The sequence below is a fragment of the Micromesistius poutassou genome, assembly GCF_964030765.1.
Source record: "Micromesistius poutassou genome assembly, chromosome: 23".
Taxonomy (NCBI): domain Eukaryota; kingdom Metazoa; phylum Chordata; class Actinopteri; order Gadiformes; family Gadidae; genus Micromesistius; species Micromesistius poutassou.
The window spans coordinates 1,255,705-1,283,598 of NC_140293.1; the positions used below are offsets into that span (position 1 = coordinate 1,255,705).

The 27,894-nt window shown below is 49.2% G+C and overlaps 3 protein-coding genes across 4 annotated transcripts; all 3 read right to left on the reverse strand.

Moving 5' to 3' along the window:
* Positions 1-6,685: 6,685 nt before the first annotated feature.
* lpcat4 (lysophosphatidylcholine acyltransferase 4) lies at positions 6,686-14,154 on the reverse strand. The gene is made up of 14 exons (XM_084487295.1): positions 13,867-14,154; positions 13,662-13,758; positions 12,965-13,328; positions 11,797-11,909; positions 11,341-11,401; positions 11,093-11,151; positions 10,750-10,784; positions 10,254-10,308; positions 10,038-10,120; positions 9,637-9,762; positions 8,855-9,011; positions 8,294-8,386; positions 7,758-7,893; positions 6,686-7,406 (listed from the first exon to the last, which is right to left on the reverse strand). The coding sequence occupies exons 2-14, from the start codon at positions 13,749-13,751 to the stop codon at positions 7,222-7,224; spliced, it is 1,557 nt and encodes a 518-aa protein (XP_084343421.1). The 5' UTR covers positions 13,752-13,758; positions 13,867-14,154; the 3' UTR covers positions 6,686-7,221.
* A 962-nt stretch (positions 14,155-15,116) lies between these two features.
* Positions 15,117-19,034, reverse strand: emc4 (ER membrane protein complex subunit 4). 2 transcript variants are annotated; one of them, XM_084487303.1, is made up of 7 exons: positions 18,876-19,034; positions 18,073-18,212; positions 17,573-17,687; positions 16,666-16,819; positions 15,875-16,035; positions 15,597-15,670; positions 15,117-15,526 (listed from the first exon to the last, which is right to left on the reverse strand). In XM_084487303.1, exons 2-6 carry the CDS (start codon positions 18,183-18,185, stop codon positions 15,635-15,637), a joined length of 579 nt encoding a protein of 192 aa, XP_084343429.1. In that variant the 5' UTR covers positions 18,186-18,212; positions 18,876-19,034; the 3' UTR covers positions 15,117-15,526; positions 15,597-15,634. The 2 variants fall into 2 exon arrangements, with proteins under 2 accessions (XP_084343429.1, XP_084343428.1); XM_084487302.1 differs by having other exon boundaries at positions 15,117-15,670.
* Positions 19,035-19,100: 66 nt separating this feature from the next.
* Positions 19,101-27,873, reverse strand: cyld3 (cylindromatosis (turban tumor syndrome) 3). Its single transcript, XM_084487285.1, has 17 exons — positions 27,725-27,873; positions 27,331-27,569; positions 26,773-26,890; positions 26,346-26,503; positions 25,297-25,815; positions 25,020-25,125; positions 24,356-24,849; positions 23,982-24,147; positions 23,633-23,774; positions 23,111-23,233; positions 22,886-22,977; positions 22,520-22,583; positions 22,068-22,287; positions 21,446-21,554; positions 21,030-21,148; positions 20,030-20,237; positions 19,101-19,808 (listed from the first exon to the last, which is right to left on the reverse strand). Exons 2-17 carry the CDS (start codon positions 27,496-27,498, stop codon positions 19,624-19,626), a joined length of 2,991 nt encoding a protein of 996 aa, XP_084343411.1. The 5' UTR covers positions 27,499-27,569; positions 27,725-27,873; the 3' UTR covers positions 19,101-19,623.
* Between the last annotated feature and the right edge of the window lie 21 nt (positions 27,874-27,894).

Here is a 27,894-nt window from a genome sequence, read left to right on the forward strand (position 1 = left end):
GTGACCAGAAGCGCACAAACACAGACCGGATATCCGGGATCACGTGAAGCCGAATACGAAGAAGGAATTAAAAAAAAGATTATAATATATATTTTAATTATAATATATATAGAAAATAACTACTTCTGGTTAAGCTATTTTAACAAGACAAGAGTATCACAACAATGTATTTTGTGATTTACATAATATTCGCCTCCGGTTAGAATGTTGATTAATGACGCACACAGAGGAGTCAATAAGTTTATTTTTGAAAGATTGATAAATGATGCAAAACATAAATTCATGATTAATACTATTGATACATTCGCAAAGGTAAGACATTTTGATTTATTTAAATGGTCAGCATTCTCTTAGTTTATTCGAATATATTTAATGTTTTTTTGTACTATTAACAAATTACAAGCTAATATTCACTCCAAATCTCAGATTGACCATTCTAAAGTACGACTTGTTTAATGATATGGTTCAAAATGAAAGCAATCAAGAAATGCAAATAGGTAATCCCCATTTAGGAATTCAATCAAGTTAAATGTTTACAACAACCCAATTTTTTTGATAAGAATAACATTTATTTTAAACAACTGATCAAACAGATGCAGTCTATTCAACTAAAATTATCTTCAAACAGAAACAAAAGCACCAGAAGATATCTACCATGAGTCTCCAAGCAGCCACCAGACCTCACTGGACGGTCATGGGAGAACCAGACCCACTACGAGAACCACAAGCACATTGTTCTGGATGGCACCTGTGTCCCTACGCTCGGACTGATCCAGGCTACACAAGTACCGGATCAGAACCATCTCTGTTATGGTCCCCACAGAGATGGGACTGGTTAACGGACTCGTTCCCAAGGATGCCCTGTCTACGTCCCTGGTGGTCCCTTAACCTTCCCTCGGCACAACCAACAGAATATCTGCGGGCCTGGACCCCAGCTCTACGTCCAGGGGAGTACCGGACCCTCAGTGGGGCTCCTGTCGTTGAGATACCGGAGAGCCAACGACGGATGTATTTCCCTGGTGCTCTGGGACCACCATGGTCGGGGGAACCTCCTAGACCAGGTTCTGGTCCCTCGTCCTGGCCTTTGGAGTCCATACCAACTGCCATGTTCCTGTCACCATATTCCTCTTATTCTCCGGCGATGGAGGAGGAACCAGATTCTGATCTCAGTCTGGTGGGTTCAATCTTCACAACCAGCTATAATTTGAGCCTTCAACCAGACATCAGCCAGATGTCAGGTGAGTCTGCTAGGTTTCTCAGGGACAGGTCAAAGGTCAATAAGGAGTACCCATAAGGAGTAAATGAAATAACTCCACTTTATTTAAATACATATGGCGCCTTATTTCCCACATCCCAGTCTTAGCCCTTAATGAAGATAGATAGATACTTCATTGTATCACCTCGGGGGGTAATTCATTCGTGTAGTCATCAGTAGGTTCTGATAGGTTAAATAACCACGGTTCCTCCTATCCCAGTTCATTAATTACACACATCTTTGGCGTGTTCTTCTTCTCTTGTCTGACGTCCGCAGGGGCTGACAGGGGAGTCGTGGATGGCTGGGACGCACCGAGGAGGAGGACCTGGGGGTCCACACCCTGGCATTCCACCCTGGACCTGGAGCCCCTGGCCGACGTGGGGTACCAGGGCCACACTGAGATAGCGGACCCCTTTTTCATCCCTCAGGTCTGGTTGCCATGGGAACAATATACAATTTTTTTTTCCCAGTGGTTATTTGTTTATTTTAATAGAAAGTGAGGCTAACCGAGTGTAGTGAAATTATATTTAGTTTTACATTGTACATTTCTTGAATCCGTTTGTGCAGATCCCAGATCATGGATCAGAGACCCTGGACGGAGAAGTCAGTGGAGACGAAGATGTCAGCGAGTACGAAGATGAAGAAGAGGAGGAACCCGAGGAGACATGGAGCCACGGGTTCATGGAGTACCTCGACGAATTGGTCCAGGATCAGGGCTTTGTCTCAACGGTAGATCAAAGAAGATCACTTGCATCACATTACCACTCCATAACTCAAATAATGAATGCTTTCTCATTAACGAGGCAGCGTTGCTTTTCATTTTTGAGAATTTTTTATGTCACTTTGACACTCCCCATCCATTGGATGAAAAATAACTGCCAACAACCAACACTTTGTCAGGTTCCCCTGTTAGCTTTCACATTAACCCCTAGATCCCCCAGGTTTACCCCCATGTATTGGTACGTTTCACATGACTGTTAACAGTCTACCCTCTTCTTAAAGTGTGATCGCAAAGTCCAACGCCCCCTCCCTTCCCTCCCTTCCTTTGCTATTCCAAACTACAATTTAAAAGAGTGACGGAGGCCAGTGTTTACGTTGCCGAGTGGGTCTGTTGCAGAGATGTATAGTAACGAAGTAGAACTACTTCACTACTGTACTTAAGTACTAACATGCTGTATCTGTACTTTAATGGAGTATTATTTTTTTCTCCTACTTCCACTTTTACTTCATCGTTACGTTACTCGTTACAATTATAAAAATGTTATCCCATTGATTTCTGTTGGAAGACTCATTGCTCGTTGGCCGAAAACGGAAAGGGGGGCTGTTTACGTTTGGTTGTAGTCTTTTCGTTTGGTTCTCCGTCTCAACAGTAGGGCTAGAACCGAACGAAAAGACTACAACCAAACGTAAACAGCCAGTCTTCCAACAGAAATCAATGGGATTTACACAATGCGATAAAATAGCAATCAAACATGACAGAAACTGTATTTCGCTACGATACTTGATTTGGAACAACGTTTAGGATTGTTTTAAGGACATGTCGCCAGCCATTCTGAAGCAGGCAGGGGCGATTCTAAATGAGCCAAATACCCGAGAGAGGACCAATAGCCAAATGTCGGTGTCAACCACTCTATTTCAACCTAGACAAACCAGAAAGGGGGCTCAATGTTCAAAATACCGGAATTGTCCTTTAACTTACCCATGGTTGTCACTTGGCCACTTTCTTGGAATACCCCTCTGGCCTTTGAGATGTTTTAGTTGTTTGTTTTTACATAACACTTGTATGTGGCCTTTGACAGCTTTAAGACAGCTCTGTATGTATTCCTGTCCTTGTACTGCTGCTACAGCCAAAGTAATTGTGTGTCCTTCAGTTTAAATATTTGAGATAATATAAACAATATGATATTCAAACTTTTGACTGCTTTCTTTAATATAAACATAACACAATAGCCTACTTTTACTTTCAGTACTTGAGTAGTACATTTTAAAATAAACTACTTGCAATACTTAAGTACAAAACATTTAGAACTTTTACTTTAGTAGGCCTACTTCCACTTAAGTGGGGTGTTTAAAGAACTTCTACTTCTACTCAGTTCACTTTTTTGATACAGTACTTAAGTACTTAAGTCTGGGTCTCTAGTACTTTATACATCTCTGGTCTGTTGGTACTGATATGAACCGTTTGTGTTGGCCCAAGGTGGGCTCCATACTTGACGTGGCGTACCTGGAGTCCCCAGAGCCAACAGAGCTGATTGGATCAGAGCATGGAGAGGTGATGTCATTTGGACTTTGTTTGATTGTCACCATTGCCCCTTGGTGGGTTGCCAGCGCTTTATAGATTACCGGTAATCTATAGAAAGTAAGTGTCATAAATGTATGGCCTTTGAGACTGTACCTGTGATTAAGGGCTACACAAATAAGATTGAATTGAATTCAACCAGTAAGAACATGGTTTTAAATACCACTGTTTGCCGTTCCCAGTAGCCCTTAAGGAATGGGCCAAGATGCCTGTGGGGCACATACAGAGCAGACGTATAGGACGAAAGACAACCCACCACAACGAATGTAGAATCGTTTGTTTCCGTTCTCTAGACTCAGTTTCAGGCAGATATTCAGCAGACACCAGAGTGGCCGTCTTCCAGCGACGACGGTGCCAATTCTGAGACTGACAGCGCATGTTCCCTGGCTGAGGTTGTCCTCGACGGTCATCACACCAATCCTCCGGCACGGACCGCCGGCTGGGCTCCTCCCTGGGCTCCAGAGTCGCCGTCGACCACGCCGGCGCCGTCTCACGACGGCAGTGAGCAGTCCGGATCGGAGGACGTCTGGGAGGGTTGGCTAAAATCGCTGGAACCACCGCCTAGAGCCCTGCTAGGGGATCCTCTCGTCTCGGCGGGGGCACCAGCCTCCCCGAGCGTCGGGGAGGCTGAGGAACCTCACCCCGACGATTCTCCCGACCGCCGAGGCAAGGACCTCGGGGCGTTCTGCTCAGACGTCCTCTCCCTGGGGACGGTCGAGGAGACCGAGATGGGGGACCCAGGCCCGGGAACCGAAGGGGCTTTTGAATTTCGTCTCAGTCTGGTCGGACCAATCTTCACGACCAGCTGTAATTCGAGCCTTCAACAGACAGACGTCAGCCAGATGTCAGGTGAGTCTGCGAGGTTTCTCAGGGACAGGTCAAAGGTCAATAAGGAGTACCCTGCAGGAACGGAGAGGGAACCGCAGCGCAATCAGGGTCCAAAGGTCGGGGTCAGTGTGTCTCGCATTTAAAAGTGCATGTCTTTTAACTTTTACACACACACACACACACACACACACACACACAATTTAAATACATATGACGCCTCATCTCCCACATCGCAGTCTTAGCCCTTAATGAAGATAGATAGATACTTCATTGTATCACCTCGGGGGGTAATTCATTCATGTAGTCATCAGTAGGTTCTGATAGGTTAAATAACCACGGGTCCTCCTATCCCAGTTCATTAATTACACACATCTTTGGCGTGTTCTTCTTCTCTTGTCCGACATCACACACAGAAAGGGGCTCCGCAGGGGCTGACAGGGGAGTGGTGGGGTCCGCACCCTGGCATTCCACCCTGGACCTGGAGCCCCTGGCCGACGTGGGGTACCAGGGCCACACTGAGATAGCGGACCCCTTTTTCGTCCCTCAGGTCTGGTTGCCATGGGAACAATATACAATTTTTTTTCCCAGTGGTTATTTGTTTATTTTAAGAAAAAGCGAGGCTAACTGAGTGTAGTGAAATTATATTTAGTTTTACATTGTACATTTCTTGAATCCGTTTGTGCAGATCCCAGATCATGGACCAGAGACCCTGGACGGAGAAGGGGCTTTTGAATTCCGCCGGGAGCACGTGTACGACTCCATCGCGGGCGAGTCGCTGCTCGACGACTCAAAGTGCGACGATGAACGCGTTCCAACGACGGTCACTTTCCTGAACAAACACCCGCTCCCTTCTCCGCCCTACCTCTCCATACTCCGCTCACCCACCCCGCTCGTGTCCCCCGGCAGTCCCAGTGCCGGGGCACCTTCTCCCCTTTCAGCCGTTCGCGTCGGCGATCCGTCAGAGAGCCAGGCCCCGCTGGCTGCGTCCCTCTCGCCGGGGGAACGGCCCCCGCCCCGCGACCTCGATGTGAACCCAGACGGTTTGCCCTCAGGACCCCTGACCAGAGCGAGGAGGAGAAGCAGGACTTCTGAAGCGAGGGAGGACGCGGGAGAAGGGAAAGACACCGTCGCGGGCGACACGTACGCGAGTAAACGGGCGGGTGACACACGCGAGGTGGCCGCTAACCGAGCCGAAAACGAGCGAGGACTGGACAACGCACTAGATGGAAAAGAGAGGTTTGTTGCACAAGCTCCAGGAGAGGCAAGCAGCCACAAAACCCCAGAGAAACCCCTGCGAGGGAGGTCGGGCAAGGTGCTTTTCTCAGGCCCTGAATTATGTACCATGGCAATCCCTCGCGTCAACCTAAGGTCAATCCATCCGACCAGAAAGAAGACACATCAACTCCCGGTAGAGAAAGAGAAGGAAATGGCAATTGACAATTTGACATTCAGTAAAACAATGGAGAGGGAGATGGCAATGACTTCCGAGGAGGCTCCCAGGGCCAGCCCCGGGCGGGGGAGCCGTAGCAAAACGTCGAGCCCCCTGAAGCTGCACCGGCGGAGGACCACCACTCCGGGGAAAGAAGAGTCCGGGCCCAGAGAGAAAACGGCGTTGTCCGACACGCCAGGTCTGCAGCACACCCCGAGGTCGTCGAGAAGACATCCGGCAGGTGAGAACGCCCCCGCCAAAGAGAGTCCCCCCGTCACTCCCCCACCGAGTCCCACGAGGGAACAAAGGAAGTGTCAGACTGACGACGAGAGGAAAGAAGATGATAACGGGGGTAATAGGTCAAGTCTGAGGAAAAGGTTGAGGGGGCTTGCAGTGAAGGACAGCGGCGATATCGTCACGTTCCAGCAGAGTCCCGCGAGGGAACGAAGGAAGTGTCGCATGCATGACGAAGGAGAAAAGGATAAGACGTCTAGTCCGACGAAAAGATCAAGAAGGGGAGGGGGGGACGGGGAGGAGAGCGCGAGGAGGCCTGAGCGGGAAAGGTGCAGGGAGCAACGTGTAACTGAAGCCTAGGGAGCGGAGGGAACCTGCCAGGGAGCGGAACAGATTCCCAGGATAGGAAAAAAGAGAAGGTGCAGCCCAAGTTAGCGAACGAGGTGGAAGATTTCCTCGTCTCGGGGAAGCCGAGGTCGTCGGTTGGGAGGAGACATTGGAGAGTCAAGAAGCCGGTAGATCAGAAGGGCGGGGCTGGGGACGGCGTAGGTACGCCTGCACTTTTGCAGCATTCCGATTTGGACGAGGGGGGGGATGTTTTGTAACGGTAATAAAATGAGGAGACCGCTAGACGTGTAGATATAATTAAAAATTCACAGTTTAATAGGTTGAATGTAAAAATATATTAATATGCATACAAAAAAAAAAACACTTATTGTACATAAAACCGTTTCGAACAATGGATTCAACCGTTTCGCACGCATGCACGCACGCACGCAAGCCGCCAAGGAGGTAAAGAAAATATATAAAAATGATTTACACCATAGCGACACAATGTTTCCCTTTTTTGGCCCGGTGGAAGTCACTGCATGTACATCAGCGTATGATCGGAGCATTCAGTAAACTGACTTTATGGCTGTTCATTAAAAAGGGCGATTCCTTCCAACATAAAAATAGTTCTTATATTAACAAAACATTTAAAAATAATCTGAATAACTCCTTCACAGCTTTTCTGAAACATTATTGCACTTAAATAAACAATTTGTACTAAGCCCAGAGTTGTGTTCGAGCAGACTGTACCCTAGGAAGTCGCAGGACTCGCCTAGCAACAGGCCTATTGCCCGCCACGAAAGGCAAAAGGCACTTGTAAGACTCGCCCGAACACACACACACGTCTCAGTCTGTCTTCTTATTGGATGAGGGAGTTGTGTTGCCGTTGGACATGTCTCTGTTGTTGTTGACCACCTTCCCATTGGTGGAGGAGGAGCAGGGTGGCGGAGAGACCGCCCCCTCAGGCTTCAGGTATTGGTTTACCACCACCTGATAGGTCGGGTGGGTTGTGAGTACTCTCAGCAGATCCTCTGAAAGGGATAAGACACAAAAAGCTGTTAGTCTCTAATCTCCGGTTTTAATTGGGATGACTAAAATGGTCCATAAAAAAGTTGAAAGTTTAAAAGTCGAATGTATCATTTATGCCCGTATGATACATTTATATTTAGATGTGCCAGTGTTGGGCAACATCAACTGCAAATGCATGCATTAATGGTAAATATATAAATGGTCCTCATTTATATAGCGCTTTTATCCAAAGCGCTTTACAGTGTTGACTGACATTCACCCATTCATGCACAATCAAGAGAGAACGGATTGATTTGATAATTTTACATAAAAATTTACCTTATTTTTGATTAAATTGTAGAATATTAACTTGCCTTCGGTAAGCTGGTCGTCCCTTGATGCGGTGGTAAAAAGCTGAGCCGTGTCTCGCTGTACGGCGCCCAACAGCGCCCCCATGAGGCCAGACAGCGTCTCTGCAGGCAGGTGGCCTCGGCCCTCTGGGTCGAACATCTGCAAGACAAGTTGGGATGCGTTCAACAAAAACCGGCTCAAACAACGCGTCTGTCAAATGCATTATTCAAACATAATTAATGCACCAAGTTGTTTTTATCGTTATGTTTTTATGGGCAGAGCAGCTTGTATTAAAACATATACGAACATGCAGGTTATAAAACGGTATAAAAAAAAAAACTTGTTTTTTATACCGTTTGTTGAAACTTGAATTCACTTTCAACGGCATCAGAGAAAGGCAAGATGATTTTCGTTTAGTTTCCACCAAATCACTAGTCAAACATAACCTTGGGTTTGTGTGCATAAAGGTTTTAGAAATCTGGGTGACAACCAAGAGTTTGTCTAGTAAATGAACCATGAGGAGTGAGTGAGTGAGTGAGTGAGTGAGTGAGTGACATACGTTGAACGCCACATGCAGGGTGGACTTGAAGGTCGTTAGGCCCGAGGCGGTGCTGAGGCTCAGGTACAGGTGTCTGAGGTCCACCGTGTTGCCCTGAAATGAAACAAAAAACCACATGTAAACACAACCTAGGCATTTTAAGACCCACATATCAAACTTACAAGAGAGCCAGAGGAACCGTCAGAGCATCACAGTCCATAAACCAGAGTAACTCCTGAACATGTCCAGTGCTGTACAACCAAACGTCTCACGGACACAGGGGTCCCACGTCCTCCAGTGGGTACGCTCAAACGTCCTTAAAACGTAAAAGAACATGGAGCACTTTCACCCAAAAACCACCCGCTGATTCTGTTCTGCCCCCAAACACGTGTCATTAAGGAGCGGGGCTGGGGGCCGATCGCTGGCCCTCAGGAGGACAGGGGCTGGGGGGGCCCTCAGGGGGACAGGGCTCGGGGGGCCCTCAGGGGGACAGGGCTGGGGGCCCTCAGGAGGACAGGGCTGGGGGCCCTCAGGAGGACAGGGCTCGGGGGCCCGTCCGTGGCCCTCAGGAGGACCCCTTACCCTAGTGTAGAGGGTGCAGATCTGCCCGGCGGTCAGCGGCTTCTCCAGACTCAACACGTCCGCCAGCTCCTCGGGCCCCGCCTTCAGGCCCAGGGGGCCCGAGAGACGCTCGTCCAGCGCGCCACGCAGCGCCGCCAGGGCCTCGGCCACGCACACTCTGATGGAGGGAGAAGGGAGGGAGGGAGGGAGGGAGGGAGGGAGGAGGTGACATGTTTAGAGTCTAGAGGGACGTTTGGAACACCTTTGATTTCGTCCAGGGTATGACATCAACCCTGAGAGCGCGTTTATCCAAAGTGAAAAGCCGTTTCTCAATTCGCGTTCTCGTGTGTTCTCGTGTACTTGCGTTCTCGATAAACGTCATCAGTGGTAGCCCAAGCACTGTTCCAATTCCAAGTACGCGAGAACGCGAGTACTGTCGTAAAACCCGGAAGTGTTCTCGATGCGTTCTCGATGAGGCCGTTCTACCGAGGACGCATCGGAGGTGACTCGTGTGGACTTGGGACCGTTAAATATCCCAGAATGCATCATCAAGTCCGCTGCTGTTCCAATTGCAGGTGCGTACTCGCGTTCTCGGAAGTCTGTACTTGAAAGTCCGGACTTGCCAAGTACGTACTTCCAAGTCCGCGAGAACGTAGTCCGCGTACTTGGTATTGAGAAACGGCTAAACACAACCGCCGTCGAGTCGAATCCTCACCCTGGCAGTGATCACGCCAGGAACCGACAACTCCTCCGCACTCAGCCGCATTTAACCGAGCTCCGCATTTAGCTCCACACCCACTCACCCGTCGCGTCGCAGCAGGGACAGGGATGCCTTGGCGGGGGGCTCCACCGGGAGGGAGAGCCCCCCCAGCTTGCGGACCGGCACGCGGCCCTCCATCACGTAGTCAGTAGCCGGGAGCCCGAGAGAACTGCAGAGAGAGGAGGTGAAGAGAGGGGTTTTGTGACTCCGCTTCCGTCTGGTATTGTTCAGACTGTTCCGACAAGAATAGGGTGATTAGCCCTAGCACAGTGTTCTAAAAACACGCCAACGAACAAGACAAACACAATGTTTTAGAAGTTAAAATCCAATGATCCAATATTCATCTTCGCAAATTTAAACATGCTGATTAAACAGCAGAGAGTAAAATAAGTATTAGTCGATGAAACAATGACATTCTGTTTATAAAAAGGTGGCATGTCTTACCTGGCCATAAGTTTCTGGACGTTGCTGGCGTAGAGGGTCGGGTCGTCCTTCTCCTCCTGGGAGGGGGTGTACACCGGAAGGTACTGGAAAACACAACAAGACACACCCACTCAGACCACGTCCCGGAGAAACCCAACAACTTATCCTCCTCTCTGGCGAGATCTCGTTCTGAATGAGATCTCGTGCCATGAGGGCGCTCACAGTGCGCGGTCCTACCTCGACTGTGACCCTGGTGTAGAACTGGGACATGGTGTGCCACAGGGCCTCGACCCTGACCAGCAGAAAGACAAGAAGAGACACTGCGTTAACCTACCCGTCAACACGCATCTGCGATGGCGCAATTCCCTCGTGGGAGGAGCCTTAACAGGCGGTCCCTGTTTGGTTAGGGTCTAGTCTAAAGAGCGTGGAGTCTTCATATTCATCCATTCATCTTAAAGGGCTCCTCACCGCCAGGGTGGGCCATTTCAGAATCGACCCATTCGCGACATCAAGTGGGGAGTTCCCCCCCCCCCTTATGCCTGATGGATGGATCAGCCTACCAGTTGGTACTTGGGTGAACTGGGTTAATCCACATCACACCTGGCGGTAAAATAGGGGCCCTTGAACGAGGTCCATCAGAACAACACAGTCTAAAGTGGAAACCCGTTGGGACCGGCTTCAAGGCCGTGCACAAACTAATTGAGAAAAGGAAACAAAAAGAGACGGGACTCACCATGTGGTCCCCGTGTGAGTCCAGCGCATGGTATCCTAGCAACAACACAGAGATGGCTTGATTAAACAGCGAACAGGAAGTTCCACAAGGGTGCGTGTGGCCATAATAAATCAAATGACCTACATACAACAGTGAGTGGGCAGATAAGCAGACCTCGCCTTAAAAAGCAAACACATTATCACGAATCCAAAGTCCTTAACCGGGAGCAGGAGCCAAAATAGGGTCACCAACGGGTCACCATGATTATGGTGACACATCCACCATATGCTTGAGGTGGGTGCATAGGTGGCGGGGGGGGGGGGGGGGGGGGTTTTGTGTGTGTTTTGTGAGCATGAACTCCTACCAGCTTGTTGGGGTAGGACAGCAGCACCGGCTGGACTGGAACTCCGGCCAGAAAGGCACCTGGACCCAGATGACAGACAGACAGACAGACAGACAGACAGACAGACAGACAAGACGAGATCAGTCAGAGAGATCCGATAGGCTAGACAGAGAGGAGCGAGAGACAGAGACAGGAGGGAGAGAGAGCAACAGAGAGACAAGGCGAGACTGGCAGAGAGACGGACAGAGACAAAAAGCCATCCAACGTACCGGGTTTGAACTTCATGAGCATCGTCCCATTAGTGGTGGTGCCCTCTGGGAAAATCAGCATCTAAAAGAACACAACACACAACTTCATTAACACACACACACACACACACACAGAACTTTTTACGTTTTGCAAAAAAAAAAAACTCTAGCAAAAGAGGTCAATGAGAACCAACGAAACAAAACCATTAAGCGCTACGCCAAGATCAGCTGAAGGCCTCCGAAAGGGGACCACAGAGATCCCATCACTATGACTAACCAACTAGACAGGACTACAGCAGACAGACAGGCCTACAGCAGACAGACAGGCCTACAGCAGACAGACAGGACTACAGCAGACAGACAGGTTGTAGAGACAGACAGACAGACAGACAGCCAGCCAGGCAGTGGAGACAGACAGACAGGCAGTGGAGACAGACAGTGAAGACAGACAGGCAGTGGAGACAGACAGGCGCTCACCTGAGGCCAGTAACCATTGGAGGTGAGCCTCTCCTTGATCTGGGTCACAGCCTTCTTCCTGGACTCTGGGTCCTTGCGGCTCACCACCACAGACTGGTTGAACCCCAGGAGGGCTGGACAACAACACGCATTACGCAACAGGTTTAATATACCACAGAGAAAGACCAGCCGGGGAACTCAGACTCTGAGTGAGAGAGAGCCAGAGAGACAGAGAGACAGACAGGGGCACAGAGAGGGGGAGAGAGAAAGAGGGGCAGAGAGAGAGAGAGAGAGAAAGAGGGGCAGAGAGAGAGATAGAGAGAAAGAGAAAGAGAGGCAGAGAGAGAGAGAGAGAGAGAGAAAGAGAGAGAGAGAGAGGGGCACAGAGAGGGGGAGTGAAAGTCAGGCTGAGCGTGAGAGAGAATGTTTAACTTCAGCGTTCTTTGCATGTTTATCTCCCTTTAGCTGTGGACAGTATTTACCCCAGAGGAATGAATTAAGTGTCTGTGTGGTGTCTATTTGCACACATGCATAACTCTTCATGAACAATCATTTATTCCCTAAGGGGTCATCTGGCTCTGGGGTGCCACTGCCCACAGGTAGACTGGGGACTCTAATCCAGTACTTTCCAACTGGGGAGTCAAACCAGTCACTGGACTGGTCCAACCAGACACGAGCCTATCCTTCTCCCGAGACTGAACAGAGGACGGGCCCAAATGCAGCTCTTCCTCTACCTCTACTTCCTGTCCATAACAAGAAAGTCCTGCTCCTGGGTTCTGGGTTCCTGCTGGGAACTCCTGACCTGCCCTGGGTTGGCCCCTTCCGCCTGCTGTCAATCTGCCCAACCAGCACCCACTATTACCACCATTCACTGGTGACTCATTGAAGCTTGAGGCCCATGATGCATTACGGCAACCCGCTGCCTTAGCTAACCATCCCGAATATCTATCTATTCGTGTCCCATTCAGCCTGAACTTTCTTTGAGGAGTTTAAGCATCCAAGGTGGGCCACCCAAAGCAACCCTGTTTGAGTCATGAATACCTTGGACCAGTCTAGAAATACACTAGCCCATGACCAGGAGAAGACCAGCCCAAGAACCTGACCAGACCCTAAACTGACCCTTGACCCAAACAAAGACAAAACCCACCCCAGAGCCAGAGCCGAACCCAAACGAGACCCGGCCCGTTACCTCCGATGACGGGCAGGTTGACGTTCTCTGAGCGGGACACCACGGTGGGCAGCTGGGTGGGCATCAGGATCACCATGTCCAGGAAGGAACTGTGCGGCGCCACCACAAGCGTCGGGGCGTCCTTCACGTCAGCGCGCCGACCCTTCACCTCGATCCACACGAAGCCCAGGGTGAAGAACATGACCCGGTTAATGCCCAAAACCATCGCGTGGCACAGCCAGCGTCGCCAGCCACGGATGGGCCGCGACAGCTCCTCCTCGGACAGGCCGGCCGTTCGCAGCAGGGCTATCGGCCACATGAGCAGGAACAACAGGACAACGAGGACCGTGCGGAGCGGGAACAGCACGCTCCCCAAAATAATCCCCTGGTGCCGGGGGACAGAGAGACACGAAAATAGCATTGGAAAACATTCCTGCAGAGCCTCCTTATGTAAACGTTCCTAGTTGTACGATTTCGAATCTTTGGTTTAAAACCCGTGCAGAAGATCACGTCATGTTTGCGAATCAGGCGATTGTTTACATATGAAGAAAAAGGAGCAACCAGGGTGATTAATCCAATTTCTTGCAAAACGAGTATTGCCAGTATACGTGCAACACCAGCAACAGTTCGTGTCTTTGGTTTAGACAGACCGTGACAGCTCGGGGCGGGGGAAAGTATAAGTGCGCCATTGTTTGACCCAGAGGGGTCCTGTGCTCACCTTGATCCGGTGGGCCGTGGGCAGCGTCACCCGGTGGATGAACGGGTGGGGGTACTCGGTGGTGGCGGCGTGGCCGTCCCTTTTCTCCATGACGCGACTACAAAAAAAACCGTTAACTACAATCGAGTACAAACAAAGTCAAGTAGGCTCACTAAAACATGATATAGGACTAAGACTGGCGCGAAGAAGGAGTCCAAACACTTACCCTTGTTGGTGATATTCCAGGTGTGGGTGTTGCTGCTGCGTGTTGAACAAGTGCGCACTGACTGAGTGCCTGGTGGACGCGACGTGCAGCGCGTGTGAACCGGTGAAATCCAAACGTAACAACAAAAATACGGTGGCTTAAAACGTAAAACGTGGTCCAAAAGTTTATGCTTTAAAAAGACGAAGACGAGTGAAAAACGAGTGAAAAACAAATGTGAAAACCGTTGATTAAAAACACAACGACCTCCGTACACACCTCTCCGGGGACCACATGGAGAGATACAGACCTGCCAGTTGCGAAGGTCATCGTTCTTTAAACCTTACTCTTTAACCCGGCCGGCCACGCCCCAAATCTGACAGCTCGGCCCACTCTACGGGTCCGACCGGTCCCTGGAACCGTCCCTCAAAACCCATGCCCAAAACACGCCCGCACCCTCCAGTGTGGGTGTGTCTGTGTGTTTCTATATTTCTATATTCTTTTTTTTTTTTATTCTTTTTTTTCTTTTTTATTTACCAGAAAAATGTATAAATATATATATTGATACATATATAAATCTAAGCTTTTAATTTTAGGAATTCTGAGACACTGCTTCTAGCGTGTGCTCCTTAATGCTTCCTTAATGTTACGCTCATAGGCAATATGAATATCTTATCTCATCCAAGAAGAAGGAGGCTTTGTTCCATCTGGATTAGTTTGACTTACCCCACCCAGCGCTGTTGTTCTCAGCAAAGTGTTGCGATACCAACTACCCAAACACACTCTCTCCCCCTCCCTTTTACTCACTCGCTCTCTCACACACATACTCTCGCCCACACACACACACACACACACAAGACAACCTCTCCCACACTCTCTCTCTCTCTCTCTCTCTCTCTCACACACACACACACACACACACCTTAATGCCATAGGGCTGCATTCCAATTTTCCCTCATCTCCAAAACTCCACATTGATCATGGCAGTGAACCTCAACAACCAATAATAAAATATATATTAAAATTCTCTAGCCCCTTTCCTTAACACGTGGGAAACACTGAACATGAACCAGTCGCTGGGTTTAAGATAATGTGTGATGTGTCTATTAACCTGAAACACACAGGAGTTGATTGTGGATTCAATGTGATTGATCAAATGTGTTCGACATGTATGAACAGATACTCTAGACAGATCTCACATTTCTACCAATTTCATTCCAAATGAAACACCGTTCAATGTTTTGCTAAAATGAAAAATTAACTTGGGAGACCCATTCATTTTAAATAATTTCAAACATTTTATTTGAGAAAGAAGTATCATACAGCTAGTCGTTATAAATAAAAATGTCAATGTAACTTTGTTTTCTTTAGAAAGACATACGTTAGTCATAATGGTTAGACAGCATGATGCACACATACCTGCTGACAATAGATTTCAAATTAAGAGTTCAATTGAAAAAACAAAATAAAACACCCCAAATCATACGTTCTGTCAATGCCATCATGGAGTTAAACTATCTACAAAACACACATTAAACAGGTACCACAAAAGGTGGTATTTTTCAAAAGTGGGGCCCAATGAAGACAGGGGTCTTGGCGTCTTGAATCTGATCCAATCTCAAGCACAAACAGGGGTGTGTTTGTTTTTTCTGTTTGTGTTCATTGTGTGTGTGTGTGTGTTCATTGTGTGTGTGTGTGTGTGTGTGTGTGTGTGTGTGTGTGTGTGTGTGTGTGTGTGTGTGTGTGTGTGTGTGTGTGTGTGTGTGTGTGTGTGTGTGTGTGTGTGTGTTCCTCACAGCACCATTCCTCCACCCATGATTTCCATTATCTGTGAAGAGACACCACAGATCAATACATTTGATTAGACTCAACTAATACCACTTCTTCATACTTTACACAGTACAAAATCACTGAAATCATAATATATTAAAATAATCATTGAATTCCAATACATTGTGCGGCATTTATTCTTTCTATATTTCTTCTATTTATCTTTTTCAAAATGACCCAAATCTGAATGTCATAGTTTTACCTGAGGCGGTTCTATGAACGCCAGCCAATCCGAAGAGTGCGTTGGCAGCAGTCCCATCGATTGACACTTGTAGATGGCCAACGCTGAGCCCAGGAGGTTCCCCACGAGGTAGACCAGCCCCTGAAGCCACTGCTGGCTGGAGCTCTCCAACAGCTTGAAGGCTGAGGGACGCAGGAACACACGTCAACGTTCATTCATAAATAAGGTTCATAGATACAGTAATCTATAGTAACACATGTCAACGTTCATTCATAAATAAGGTTCATCGGTACAGTAATCTATAGTAACACACGTCAACGTTCATTCATAAATAAGGTTCATCGGTACAGTAATCTATAGTAACACACGTCAACGTTCATTCATAAATAAGGTTAATCTATACAGTAATCTATAGTAACACACGTCAACATTCATTCATAAATAAGGTTCATCGGTACAGTAATCTATAGTAACACACGTCAACGTTCATTCATAAATAAGGTTAACCTATACAGTAATCTATAGTAACACACGTCAACATTCATTCATAAATAAGATTAATCTATACAGTAATCTATAGTAACAGATGTCAACGTTCAGTCATATATAAGGTTCATCGGTACAGTAATCTATAGTAACACATGTCCACATTCATTCATATATAAAGGCGCATCAATACATTTATTCATAGAAACACAGGTTCATATTCATTCACATATAAGGTTCTGGACGTGGGTCCTCAGGTAGAAGTGGTCCAGAGTGGAACAGGGCAGGCGGGGGGGATGGAGGAGGGCGGACGGGTCAGTACTCACTGGCGGACATGGACATGAGGGCCTGGATGGGCCTCCAGGCCATCATGCAGACCATCATGATGGGGAAGATGGAGATGGTGTTCCCCGACATGTACATGATGAACAGGTTCATGGGGATCTGCTTCAGGGGCCCCAGGGCCACGTCCCAGCAGCGCTGCATTGGGGGGGAGGGAGAGAGAGGGGAGGGAGAGGGTGAGAGGGAAACAAACGGACACAGAGACAGAGAGAGCGAGAGACATTTAAATACAATTTGAAATCAATTAAACCAAGCTTTACATCATTGACCGTAAAACAACATTGCATCAACAAATGTGCTGACCTGAACCACAATTAATCCGCCCTTAACTACAACCCCCACAATCCCTCAGCGAGCAGCAGTGCATGACATCAACTTGTCCAAAAGAAATCCAGCTAATTGATGGTCTCCTGGCTGACAGTCCGCCTGTCATGTTGAAGCCATGCTAGCCAGATTGAAGAGGGGCGTGGTCTACACACACACTCCCGCTCCGGATCGAACTGTTGGTTCTTGCACCCCGCTGTTCTGTTCCGTCACTGGCAGGTCAAGTGCGTGCGTGCGTGCGTGCGTGCGTGCGTGCGTGCGTGCGTGCGTTTGGGCGTTTGCCTGTGTGTGTGTGTTTGTGTGTGCAATGATTGCGTCATGTGTAGGATGTTATGAAAGAGAGACATCTGTATACAGGGTGATGTGTGACTGCTGCAGTACTTACTTAATTATCTTTCTATTTCTATTTTATTACTTTTAACATTGTATACTAATGCACTTTTTACCCTTAATGGACGGGTTGGCTGTAAACCGAATTGCCCCTCGGGGGATAATAAAGTAGTCTGAATCTGATCTGACTACTATCGTCACCATGACTGCTGTGAGGCAGTGAGAGGACTTTGGTACCTTCTCCACCAGGTTCTTGTCCGTCTCCTGGATGCTGTTGTCTGGGACCGGCTTCTCAGAGTAGCCGATAGGATACACCACGTCCCCCTGTCCTCCCTGCCGGTCCACACGGCTCCTGCACACACACACGCGCACACGCACACGCATGCGCACACACACGTTACAGAAGTTGCTTTGTTGATTGTCAGGCCTGCTGATTTGCATTGATAACCTCCAGTTTTTCTATAGTGCGTGACAATCTATTCTGTGCTAAGGACACGGGTTCTTATAACTGGCTGAGAGCACATATATCAGCGGACACGCTATAGGGCTGGGTTGGACCCACCCAGTGATGTCACTAGTGGATCGATTCTGCCATAGACTGCATACACTATAGACTTCACTGTATAAAATGAGTTTACTGTAGACTTAACTGCATAACATGTATGTTTACGATATACTTAACTGTATAAAATGTGTCAACAATAGACAGCATAGACATGAATGTGTAAAATGTTTACCGTGCATTGCCCATGCTCAGCTCCAGAGCCCATTTCATCCTGCGGGCGCCGGCTCCTCCCCTAGTGGACAGAGCTCCTCCCCCTCCTCCACCTTGACCCCCGGGTGAAGCCATCAATCAAGCCAGCAATAGCCCGTATACCTGAGAACATCAAACAAAGGAGTTTCATTCGTTTTGATAAATCACCTTTCAGTTGTCTCACAACAATTCACCCCATAAATAACGGGTAGAGTGTGTGCAGGGGAGAAAGTTCATTAAAATAAAATAAAATAAAATGCAGATATGCACTACGCATCTACTGTCACTCACTGTCAATACAGGGACTGAGGAAGCTGTCAAGTTATAACAAACCAAAACCATACACCACTGTCATCGGTGTGGGACAACGAATACCCCTTTATGTGGTTTGATATTATTCTCTAACGTAAGTTGGGAAGACCATAACACAACAACAATTGCAACTCTTCCGTCATTTTCACATAATGTTCATGTTAACATACACACAATAGTGGTCAGGGTGTCTGCCCCCCTGCTGAAGGTTTCTGGGTTCGATTCCCCCCCAATGTCTGCTGCCTAACTTGCAGGCATCCTAGAGTAAGTTGACCCCTGACCCCTACGTGCTCCTTAATGACGTATCTGAATTCACTGTCAGCCACCTCGAATCAGAGCATCTGTCAGAGGACTGGACGGTCCCACAGCAGCCCGTTGAGGCTAACCATAGCCACAGCTAAGGCTCAACCTGGCCATGGGCTGACAATCAGACAAGACACACAGGAACACAGTTATAACCACTATCGTTCTTACCTTTTGCACACGTCAAGCGATTGAACCAGATCGTTTATTGCGGGTCTAACGCTGGAATTTGTCCCCTTACAGACAAATATACAGGAATGACTCGAGTGCTGGTCGCTGTTGGTACTAGGCACAAAATGATGACGTACCGGAAATAGTATCTGGGTCTCTGGACTGCCCTCTAGCGACCACGTCAGGAAATACAGGACAGAAAGTGAAGAGATAGGACGGCTTTATTACACGACTATAACATTTCAAACATTGAGCAGTATTAACACACCATTTAAACCCCATAAAAAAATTAATTACATTTCGGGTTAACAAATGTGAATGGTATACAACTACAACTTCATACTATATTATCATTTTACAGGAATAAAAAAAAAAAACATAAGTGAACAAGTATGTATAACATACCAACTTTTAAACGACTGAGGACATATTCCTGACTAGCCTTATGGCTGCGGACTGCAGGGTCAAATATAGACCTAATAAAAAAACGGAATATTTACTACTTCCTTATTTGCATTTTCTTTGAACAAATAGCTCTCTATCATCAGTGTTATACATATAGACACATAAGAGTAATTATTGCATGTTATTCTGTGGTGTTATCGGCTGAGGAGTTTCAGCTCTGTGCATTACATCCACGCTATCTGTACGTTTCCAACAAGTAATTTAAAGGCACGCGTGTGGGTGTGTGTGCATCTATGTTTTTGTGTGTTTATGTGTGCATATTTAGTTTATTGTCTCCTCTCCTTCACTTGTACAAGCTGAGCTCGGGACTGTGGTAGAAACACATGTAAGCGTCACACAGCAGGCGACGGGCGGGCTCCGGCAGGGAGGCGGGGTCAACGCGACTCAGCTCCTCCTCTGATAGGCTGAGGAAGCGGCCCACCTCGGGACACGCTCTCACCTGCGGAATGTTGAAGCCGTTCTCGCCACCTAGTGGACGGAACATGCATTACACTGCTTTAGCGCCGTAAAATGTAGTTTATTTTATAGAATTATCTTTATATTTTCATAGTAACTCATGTGTGATGTTATTGTCCTTGTGGTTATTTATAAAAAAAAATACAGGAACTTCTATACTAATCTATTTAATCAAAACACAATAAATAGAATCAAATAAAAATAAATAAACAAACAAACAAACAGGAATTCACCCTCTCGGTCGGCCATGCTGTCGAAGAACAGCCAGTCCGAGGGGCGTGGGCCGTGCTTCACCAGGCTGACGTAGTGGCTGGTCTCGATGCACGTCACGGCGAACAGCTCCAACCGCTGGCGAGTGCCATGCAGGGGCCCCGGCCACGGGCCCCCGGGGACCCTCACGGGCTCGGGCGTGTGACCCAGACGCTTCCTGTGGCTGTGGACCTGCGGGGGGGGGGGGGGGCATTTTGAGAGGAGGTGTAGCAGTTGTTTCATGTGTATTAAACCTGTGTGTTACAGGTGTATTTACCTGTGTAACACAGGTGTATTTACCTGTGTGTTACAGGTGTATTTACCTGTATGTTACAGGTGTGTTTACCTGTGTGTTACAGGTGTATTTACAGGTGTATTTACCTGTGTATTAAAGGGGTATTTACCTGTGTGTTACAGGTGTATTTACAGGTGTATTTACCTGTGTATTAAAGGGGTATTTACCTGTGTGTTACAGGTGTATTTACAGGTGTATTTACCTGTGTATTAAAGGGGTATTTACCTGTGTGTTACAGGTGTATTTACAGGTGTATTTACCTGTGTATTAAAGGGGTATTTACCTGTGTGTTACAGGTGTATTTACAGGTGTATTTACCTGTGTATTAAAGGGGTATTTACCTGTGTGTTACAGGTGTATTTACAGGTGTATTTACCTGTGTATTAAAGGGGTATTTACCTGTGTGTTACAGGTGTATTTACAGGTGTATTTACCTGTGTATTAAAGGGGTATTTACCTGTGTGTTACAGGTGTATTTACAGGTGTATTTACCTGTGTATTAAAGGGGTATTTACCTGTGTGTTACAGGTGTATTTACAGGTGTATTTACCTGTGTATTAAAGGGGTATTTACCTGTGTGTTACAGGTGTATTTACAGGTGTATTTACCTGTGTATTAAAGGGGTATTTACCTGTGTGTTACAGGTGTATTTACAGGTGTATTTACCTGTGTATTAAAGGGGTATTTACCTGTGTGTTACAGGTGGGACAGTATTGTTTGAGGCGGCCAGGTGTAATGTCCTGGTCCGGGTAACACTGAGAACACTCCCACTCAGCCACCGCCTGGCAGATACTGCACTGTCTCAACGCTGGGAGAGAGAGAGACATACAGAGATTAGACACAGAGAGATAATCTATACATAAACTATAGTGTAGATTTCACAGGAGAAGATGGATGATATCTCAATGAAGCCAATTTAAGTATATTTTTGGTTTTAGCAAAACTACTCTACTCTCCACACAGAAACAGATAATTAACTAACACTGTGGAATGTGATCCCCCCGCAGTACAGGTACTGTAGTCACTGCAGGTACAGCTACTGTAGCCCACCAAGGGCCAAACTAAAACTAGGGCTCCAGCCCCCTAGAGTCGCGCGCGAGCGTACTGTCGTCCAGCAGGTCAGTGATGTCCAGGCGCAGCGTGGGCAAGATGGCGTCAAACAGCTTGAAGTCCTTCCCGAACCGGGGCATCAGCAGCAGCAGACAGGAGGGGGCCTGGGGAACACACACACACACACACACACACACACACACACACACACACACACACACACACACACACACACACACACACACACACACACACACACACACACACACACTAAAGAAAACCTCGCAATACATACAATCACAAACACCATACAGAACAAGAAAACACCAGCGACTACACATCCAAAACCTCCAAAACACACATTCCATTTGCAAACGTGCTGAAAGCGAGCATATTGCGACAATAAAAACACGCCTTATACGTCACCCTTCACAAGCCAGCATGCCTAACATTCCAACCAATCGCAAGTGAGAAGTGTGAGAAGATGAGAAGACGACGGACAGACAGTGATTGAGCACTTCCGTGTCCGGTCGGGGGACACACACACACACACACACACACACACACACACACACACACACACACACACACACACACACACACACACACACACACACACACACACACACACACACACACACACACACACACACACACACGGTTCCGTGCGGTGTTACCTCCACGAACTTGAGTCCCGTGTGGAGGAAGGAGGAGTCGAGCATGGCCTGGACGCTGGCCACCCGCATGGGGGCCGACGCCGGGGCGGGGGCGGGGGGCAGCGGCGGGGAGGGGGAGAGGGGAGGGGGGGAGGGGAGGGGAAAGGAGGGAGAGTGGGGGAGGGCGGTCGGAGGGAAGAGCTGGTAGAGGTGGCACTCCTGGGGTTCCTGGCTCATGGACCTGGGGGGAGGGAGGGGGAGGGAGGGAGGGAGGGAGGGGGGGGGAGGGGGAGAGAGAGAGAGAGAGAGAGAAGACGTGGCATGTTTTGGAAACATGAAACATGAGGTAAATATGTTGTTTTTGAACATTACTCAGAGTCTTGTTACGCGCGTACGCAACAGCTGAAAACACACTTCGACATAGTTGTCATACGCACACACACACGCACATGCACGCTATGGGGTGTGTTTACCTGATCTTGAGGAGTGGTTCGACGTGGAAGAGCTGGAAGAGCATGTTGAGGAACTCCTCTGGATCTGAAACACAGCGGCAGCAGGTTCACATTCCTCTGTTCTGCACCCTACACACACACACACACGAATGCATACGCACGCCACAGACCTTTGGCATCCTTTTCGGGAAATGAAACTTAATGTTCCCCCACACACACACACACACACACACACACACCTTTCTCCTGAAACTTAATGTTCCAACACACACACACACACACACACCTTTCTCCTGAAGCTTAATGTTCCAACACACACCCACACCCACACACACACACACACACACACACACACACACACACACACACACACACACACACACCTACCTTTCTCCTGGCTGGTGAAGCCGGTGTTGTGGTTCTCCGCCTCCAGCAGCAGCCTCAGGGACATGGTCTTGCTGGCGCACACGTAGCCGAACCTGGACAGCGGGGGTCAGTACGACTCTGTTACATTAATAACCCCCTCATGGCCCCGGGGCCCCTTGTAAGAGGCTGTCAGTGCCCGGGACGGTAAAACAAGCGCTGCGCGGTGGGGACCGGTGGGGACCAGACCTGCGCAGGGGGTTGACGATCTCACAGCGGAGCAGGTCCTTGGCCCGGCCGGAGCCCGGGGGCTCCGAGGGGCCGGAGGGGCCCAGCATCACCCAGTCTGCCGAGCTGCAGCAGGAGAACAGGCTGTGGGGGGGGGGGGGGGGGTGAGGACAGACACACAGAGCAGAGACGGGTCATCAGAGGATGAACAGGGGGGAGGGAAGATGGATGAACGGACAGATGCGAGGATGAATGCACAGGTGAACGGAGGATTGAGGGATGGATGTGTGGAGGAACAGACAAATACATGGATGGACCGCTGAATGAACTGGTGAAGGGACGTCGACAAGATTACAAGATGGACAGATGGAGGCATGAACTGGTAGATGGATGGATGGATGAATGAACCACGTGAACCACGTGGATGAGCTCCATGAGCTCATCTGATTGGCTTCTCCATGCACCATGATGGATGAACGATCAGATAGATGGGTGGAGGACGGAGGGGTGAATGGATGGACGACGGACAGGGGGCCGTGGTACCTGAACAGCGAGGCGTCCAGGTAGCAGGAGTTCAGGTGTCCTTGTATCCCTCTCTTCCAGCCCCGCAGCACCTCCAGCACCTCCTCCCCCTCCAGAGGGGGCGTGGCCTCCTCCACGCGCTCACTGCCCCACTCCGCAAACGCTGCAGACACACAATCACCGCGGCAACACAAACATCGTGGTCACACTAACGCCACGAGCGGGCCAATAAAAGGGCGATAAACGTCATGGCAACACACACACACACACACACACACTCCATGAGCCCAGTGGAAAGGACAAACAAACGTAGCCGAGATTACAAACACTTTAACGGGTCACTCACTCACTCACTCTCTCACTCGCTCACCTATTGAGTTGCATCGCTCCACTTGATTGACAGGCGTCTCCGGCGCCGGGAACCTGGAGTCCCGCCTACAGTTGCGTAGCTTGACGAACAGCCCCTTGTTGGCCGGGCAGCGGAAGTACCGGTTGCCAAGGTAACTGCCGTCCGTGGCCGCGGCCAGCTCCTGATCCTGAGAGACGAAGATCGCTCGTCTTTACTTGGTAATAATAAGTAATAAGTAATAAACGTAACTATTTTGCGTCTCACCAAAAGCAAATGAAAAAAAATTAAGAGTGCTTATTGCCTCGTGGAATTTTTCAATTATGGGCTGGCAGTGTGGCTGTGATTAGGCCAGTGGACGAACAAACTCTACGTCCCCCGCCGGCCCTCCGTCTCACCAGCTCGATCCCGGCCACCGTCTGGTTGATCCCACCGATTCGTCCAATCCAGCGGATCACTCCGAAAAGGGGCGGGTCATTCACCTCCACCATGGACCCCACCTCCAGCTCCGTCGCCACGTCCGTCCCTCGGTCCTTCCAACCGCCGTCCTCGCTTCCGCCCGGCGACAGCATGGCGGGAGAGACGGGGCCCTGCTCCCCGTTGGTGGGCCACGATTGGTCCACGAAGCTGGTGATGGGTGAGGGCGGAGCCTGAGGTTTTGGGGGTGGGACCGGGACGGGGGGGAGGAGCTTGTGCTTGGGAGGGGGTAAGGGTGGGGCGTTCAGGGCTGGTGGTTTGGGCACGGGGAGCTTTGGGGGCATCAAGGCCACTTTGGGGGGCGGGGTCGGGGTGGGGGAGAGGGCGGGGCTTGGTTTATAGGGAGGGGGGGCTGGTTTCAGAATGGGTTTAGGGTTGGAGGGAAGCGGTCCTGGAAGACGATTTGATCTGGACTCTGTGGTCGGAGACGGAAAGAGAGAAAAAGAGACGATAGATATAGATAGTAGAGATAGTAGATAAGACTGTGCTTGAGGTTGGAAAGTTAAGTTCCTTATCTCATCAATCTCTTCTCGGTTAGCATCCTTAAGCAACAGCAACACAAAGTTAAGAGTTGAATGCTGGTACCTGGGGAGACTTTAGCGATGGGCAGCAGCTGTCCCCAGATGGGGCTGGGGATCTGACACAGCCTCTCCCCTTTATAAAGGCCATCCCAGCTGCCCAGCGGAGCATCCTGAGAATTAAGGAAAACACAGACACCAACCACAGGCCCAAACAGGCCATCAGCACGCTCAAACACACTCAAACCAACACATGTTCTCTGAAGGCCATCACCGGTTGTTTCCACACATGTCCCACTAAGCACCACAAGCGTCATCACGTCACATCTGCACACGACACATACCAGCAGCACGCCCACGTACGCTCCCGAGGAGGCCCGGCCAGGCAGGGGCCCACAGTAGCGCACCTCCCCGCCCTGGAGCCTCTCTTCCAGGGCGAAGCACACCCGCTGGCCCACCTGCAGCGCGGGCGGGGAGGCGGCCCTCGCCGTGGCCTGGCCGTTGACGGGCGCCGAGTCCGCCGCGCGCGGCAGGATGCTGACGGCTTCCGGCGGCGGGCCCTCGCGGCGCTGGTGGAAGCTCGCGCGGACGCCCGCGCGAGGCTGCGCCTGGTGCTGGAGAGGATGGGCGTTGGGGTGGTCGTCGTTGACGCGGTAACCTTTGTTGTTGTAGTTGTTGTTGTTGTTGGCGGTGACTCCGCCGGCGTGGTCCTGACCCGGGCTCGGGGCGTTCGGGCCGCGCGGCGACGGCCGCCGCTGTAGCTGGACGCGATTGGCCGGTACGAAGAGGGCGGAGGCCTTGGGGCAGGGGAACAGGGGCTGGCCCTTGGGGGAGCTGCTCACCCCGTGGCCCGCCGCCGCCCCCTGCAGGACGGCGGGAGAACAACGCCAGAGAGAGGAGCAGAAGAAGAACGGAAGGAACTCAAAAGGTGACCTAGACGTGTGCTGGATAGGTGAGCGACGTGTGCGTACACACGTCTAGGTGGACACGCCCACTCGCGTTGTCAGAAGAGGCCGATTTTCAAAACGGCTTTTTGTGGCACGTCCCACTCGCAGCTGGTGGTGTTGATATGTCACCTTTAAGACATTTCTGACAGGAACACTTTAAGCAGGTGCCGACAGAGCAACACAAACACTGCAACAGCTACACTGTAGCATATATTAATACACATAATAATTCATAAATACAGAGCAGGGCTGAGGGATGCTGTAGTTTACTAAGGTGTTCGACTCCCTAACATCCACACTCTACCAGTGTTGGCATCCGCGAGCAGGATGCCCTCCTCAAGAAAGGGTTCTGATTGGCTGGTAGTGGCTATTCATCCTCCCACCGCGGTTGGTTGATGGGGCCCTTTAACAGAGACAACAGCGCTGAAACCCACGTCACTCCTCACCTTGAGCTCAACGCCAAACAGGATGGCCGTGGCTCCTCTGGTGAGAGGGCCTCTGTAGCGAAGCTCCGCCTCCATGACCTCATCTGATTGGCTTCTCTGCACCATGAGGGCGGTGCCGAGCGGTAAGGCAGCCAATAGACGCAGCTTCCCCTGGTTGGCTGAGAGACAGCCCAGTCAACATCATGTGCGATAACATCATGTGTGATAACATCGTTAGAAACACGCAATATTCTGTACTGTAACATTTTCTACTAACCAATCAATAATTATAGGCGGCTTAATTGTACTCATAATGTATAATTTGTTGCCTATTCATGGTATTTGTAATCATAACTTCTTACACTTTTCGTCTTAGTATGGTTAAAGTTATTTTTTTAAATTAAAGGGATTTACTGCAATACACGTTTGTCATCGTGTTGATTTTTACCGAACAGCTTAAGGCGGGCCTCCGGGTCAGGGACGGCCTCCAATAGGCCGCTGAGGTCATTGGGAATGTCCAGCAGGTTGACCCTGTCGATCCTCAGCAACATGCCCGAGTCCAACACCTAGGAGAGCACAGGGCCAAAACATTGAATCTATCATTCTATTTGAGCTGCGTTTAAGTCACACCGTCCTATCGTCAGCATTTCCACCTTTTCCCTTTCAGCTGACTAACTTCCGTCCGTCACCTTGGAGGTCGCTTAACGGCCGTGCGTGTACATCGCTGTCCGCCGGACAACAGCGGGGCGTTTAACGGGAGGACGAAATGCGTGGTTATATTTGTATATTATAATATTATTCTCACTTGGTAGATAGCTCCTTCCTCATTTTTAGCGTCTAATGTGTTGAGCGTCTTATATCTTATAGCCTATGTCTAATCCCACTCTTTAGAAAGTTTCTTCCTAATTTTTATATCAATGTTTTGACAGTTGTGTTCATCCAATAAACAACGTTTGATTGAGTCATGCAGGGATAATAACAGTTATAAAGGGGCGTTTCTGTTGACCTTCACCCAGCTCTGGTCCGCTCGGGAGGAGGACGGGGCGGCCTGCTCCTGACAGATGCTCCCCCTCTCCACACGAATGGTTCCTTCCAACTGATCCTGCAGCTTCAGGTGGCTGCTGATCAGGAACATCTTGCGACGTCTCCTGGATGGCTGCGGACCACCAGACATTGTGAATGAGGGTGTGTGTGAGGAAACTCCTCCAAGTCCAACTTATTTTACGCAGTATGCGTGGAGAAAACCTGTGGAAACAAACGCAGGGTTCCAACGTTAAGAAATACATATTATTTATTTTATGATTGAGCTCAATGTATGCCACAACTCAGTTCATTCAGTGACATTCAGCTTGATATGAATATAAAAGTGGACAATTATAGTGTTATGAGACACTTCCTACCTATCAGAGACGGCGTTTTCAACTCCTGGCTCGCTTTGCTCTACAAAGGTTCATCCTTGGCGCAATGCCGTCTAGAAGTATTTAAGGCGATGCCTCTCGCCTAAACCTCGGTTTAAAGTGATGAGTAAATCATTGTTGCTCCGTCTGATTTCACTCAAATAGACGAAACG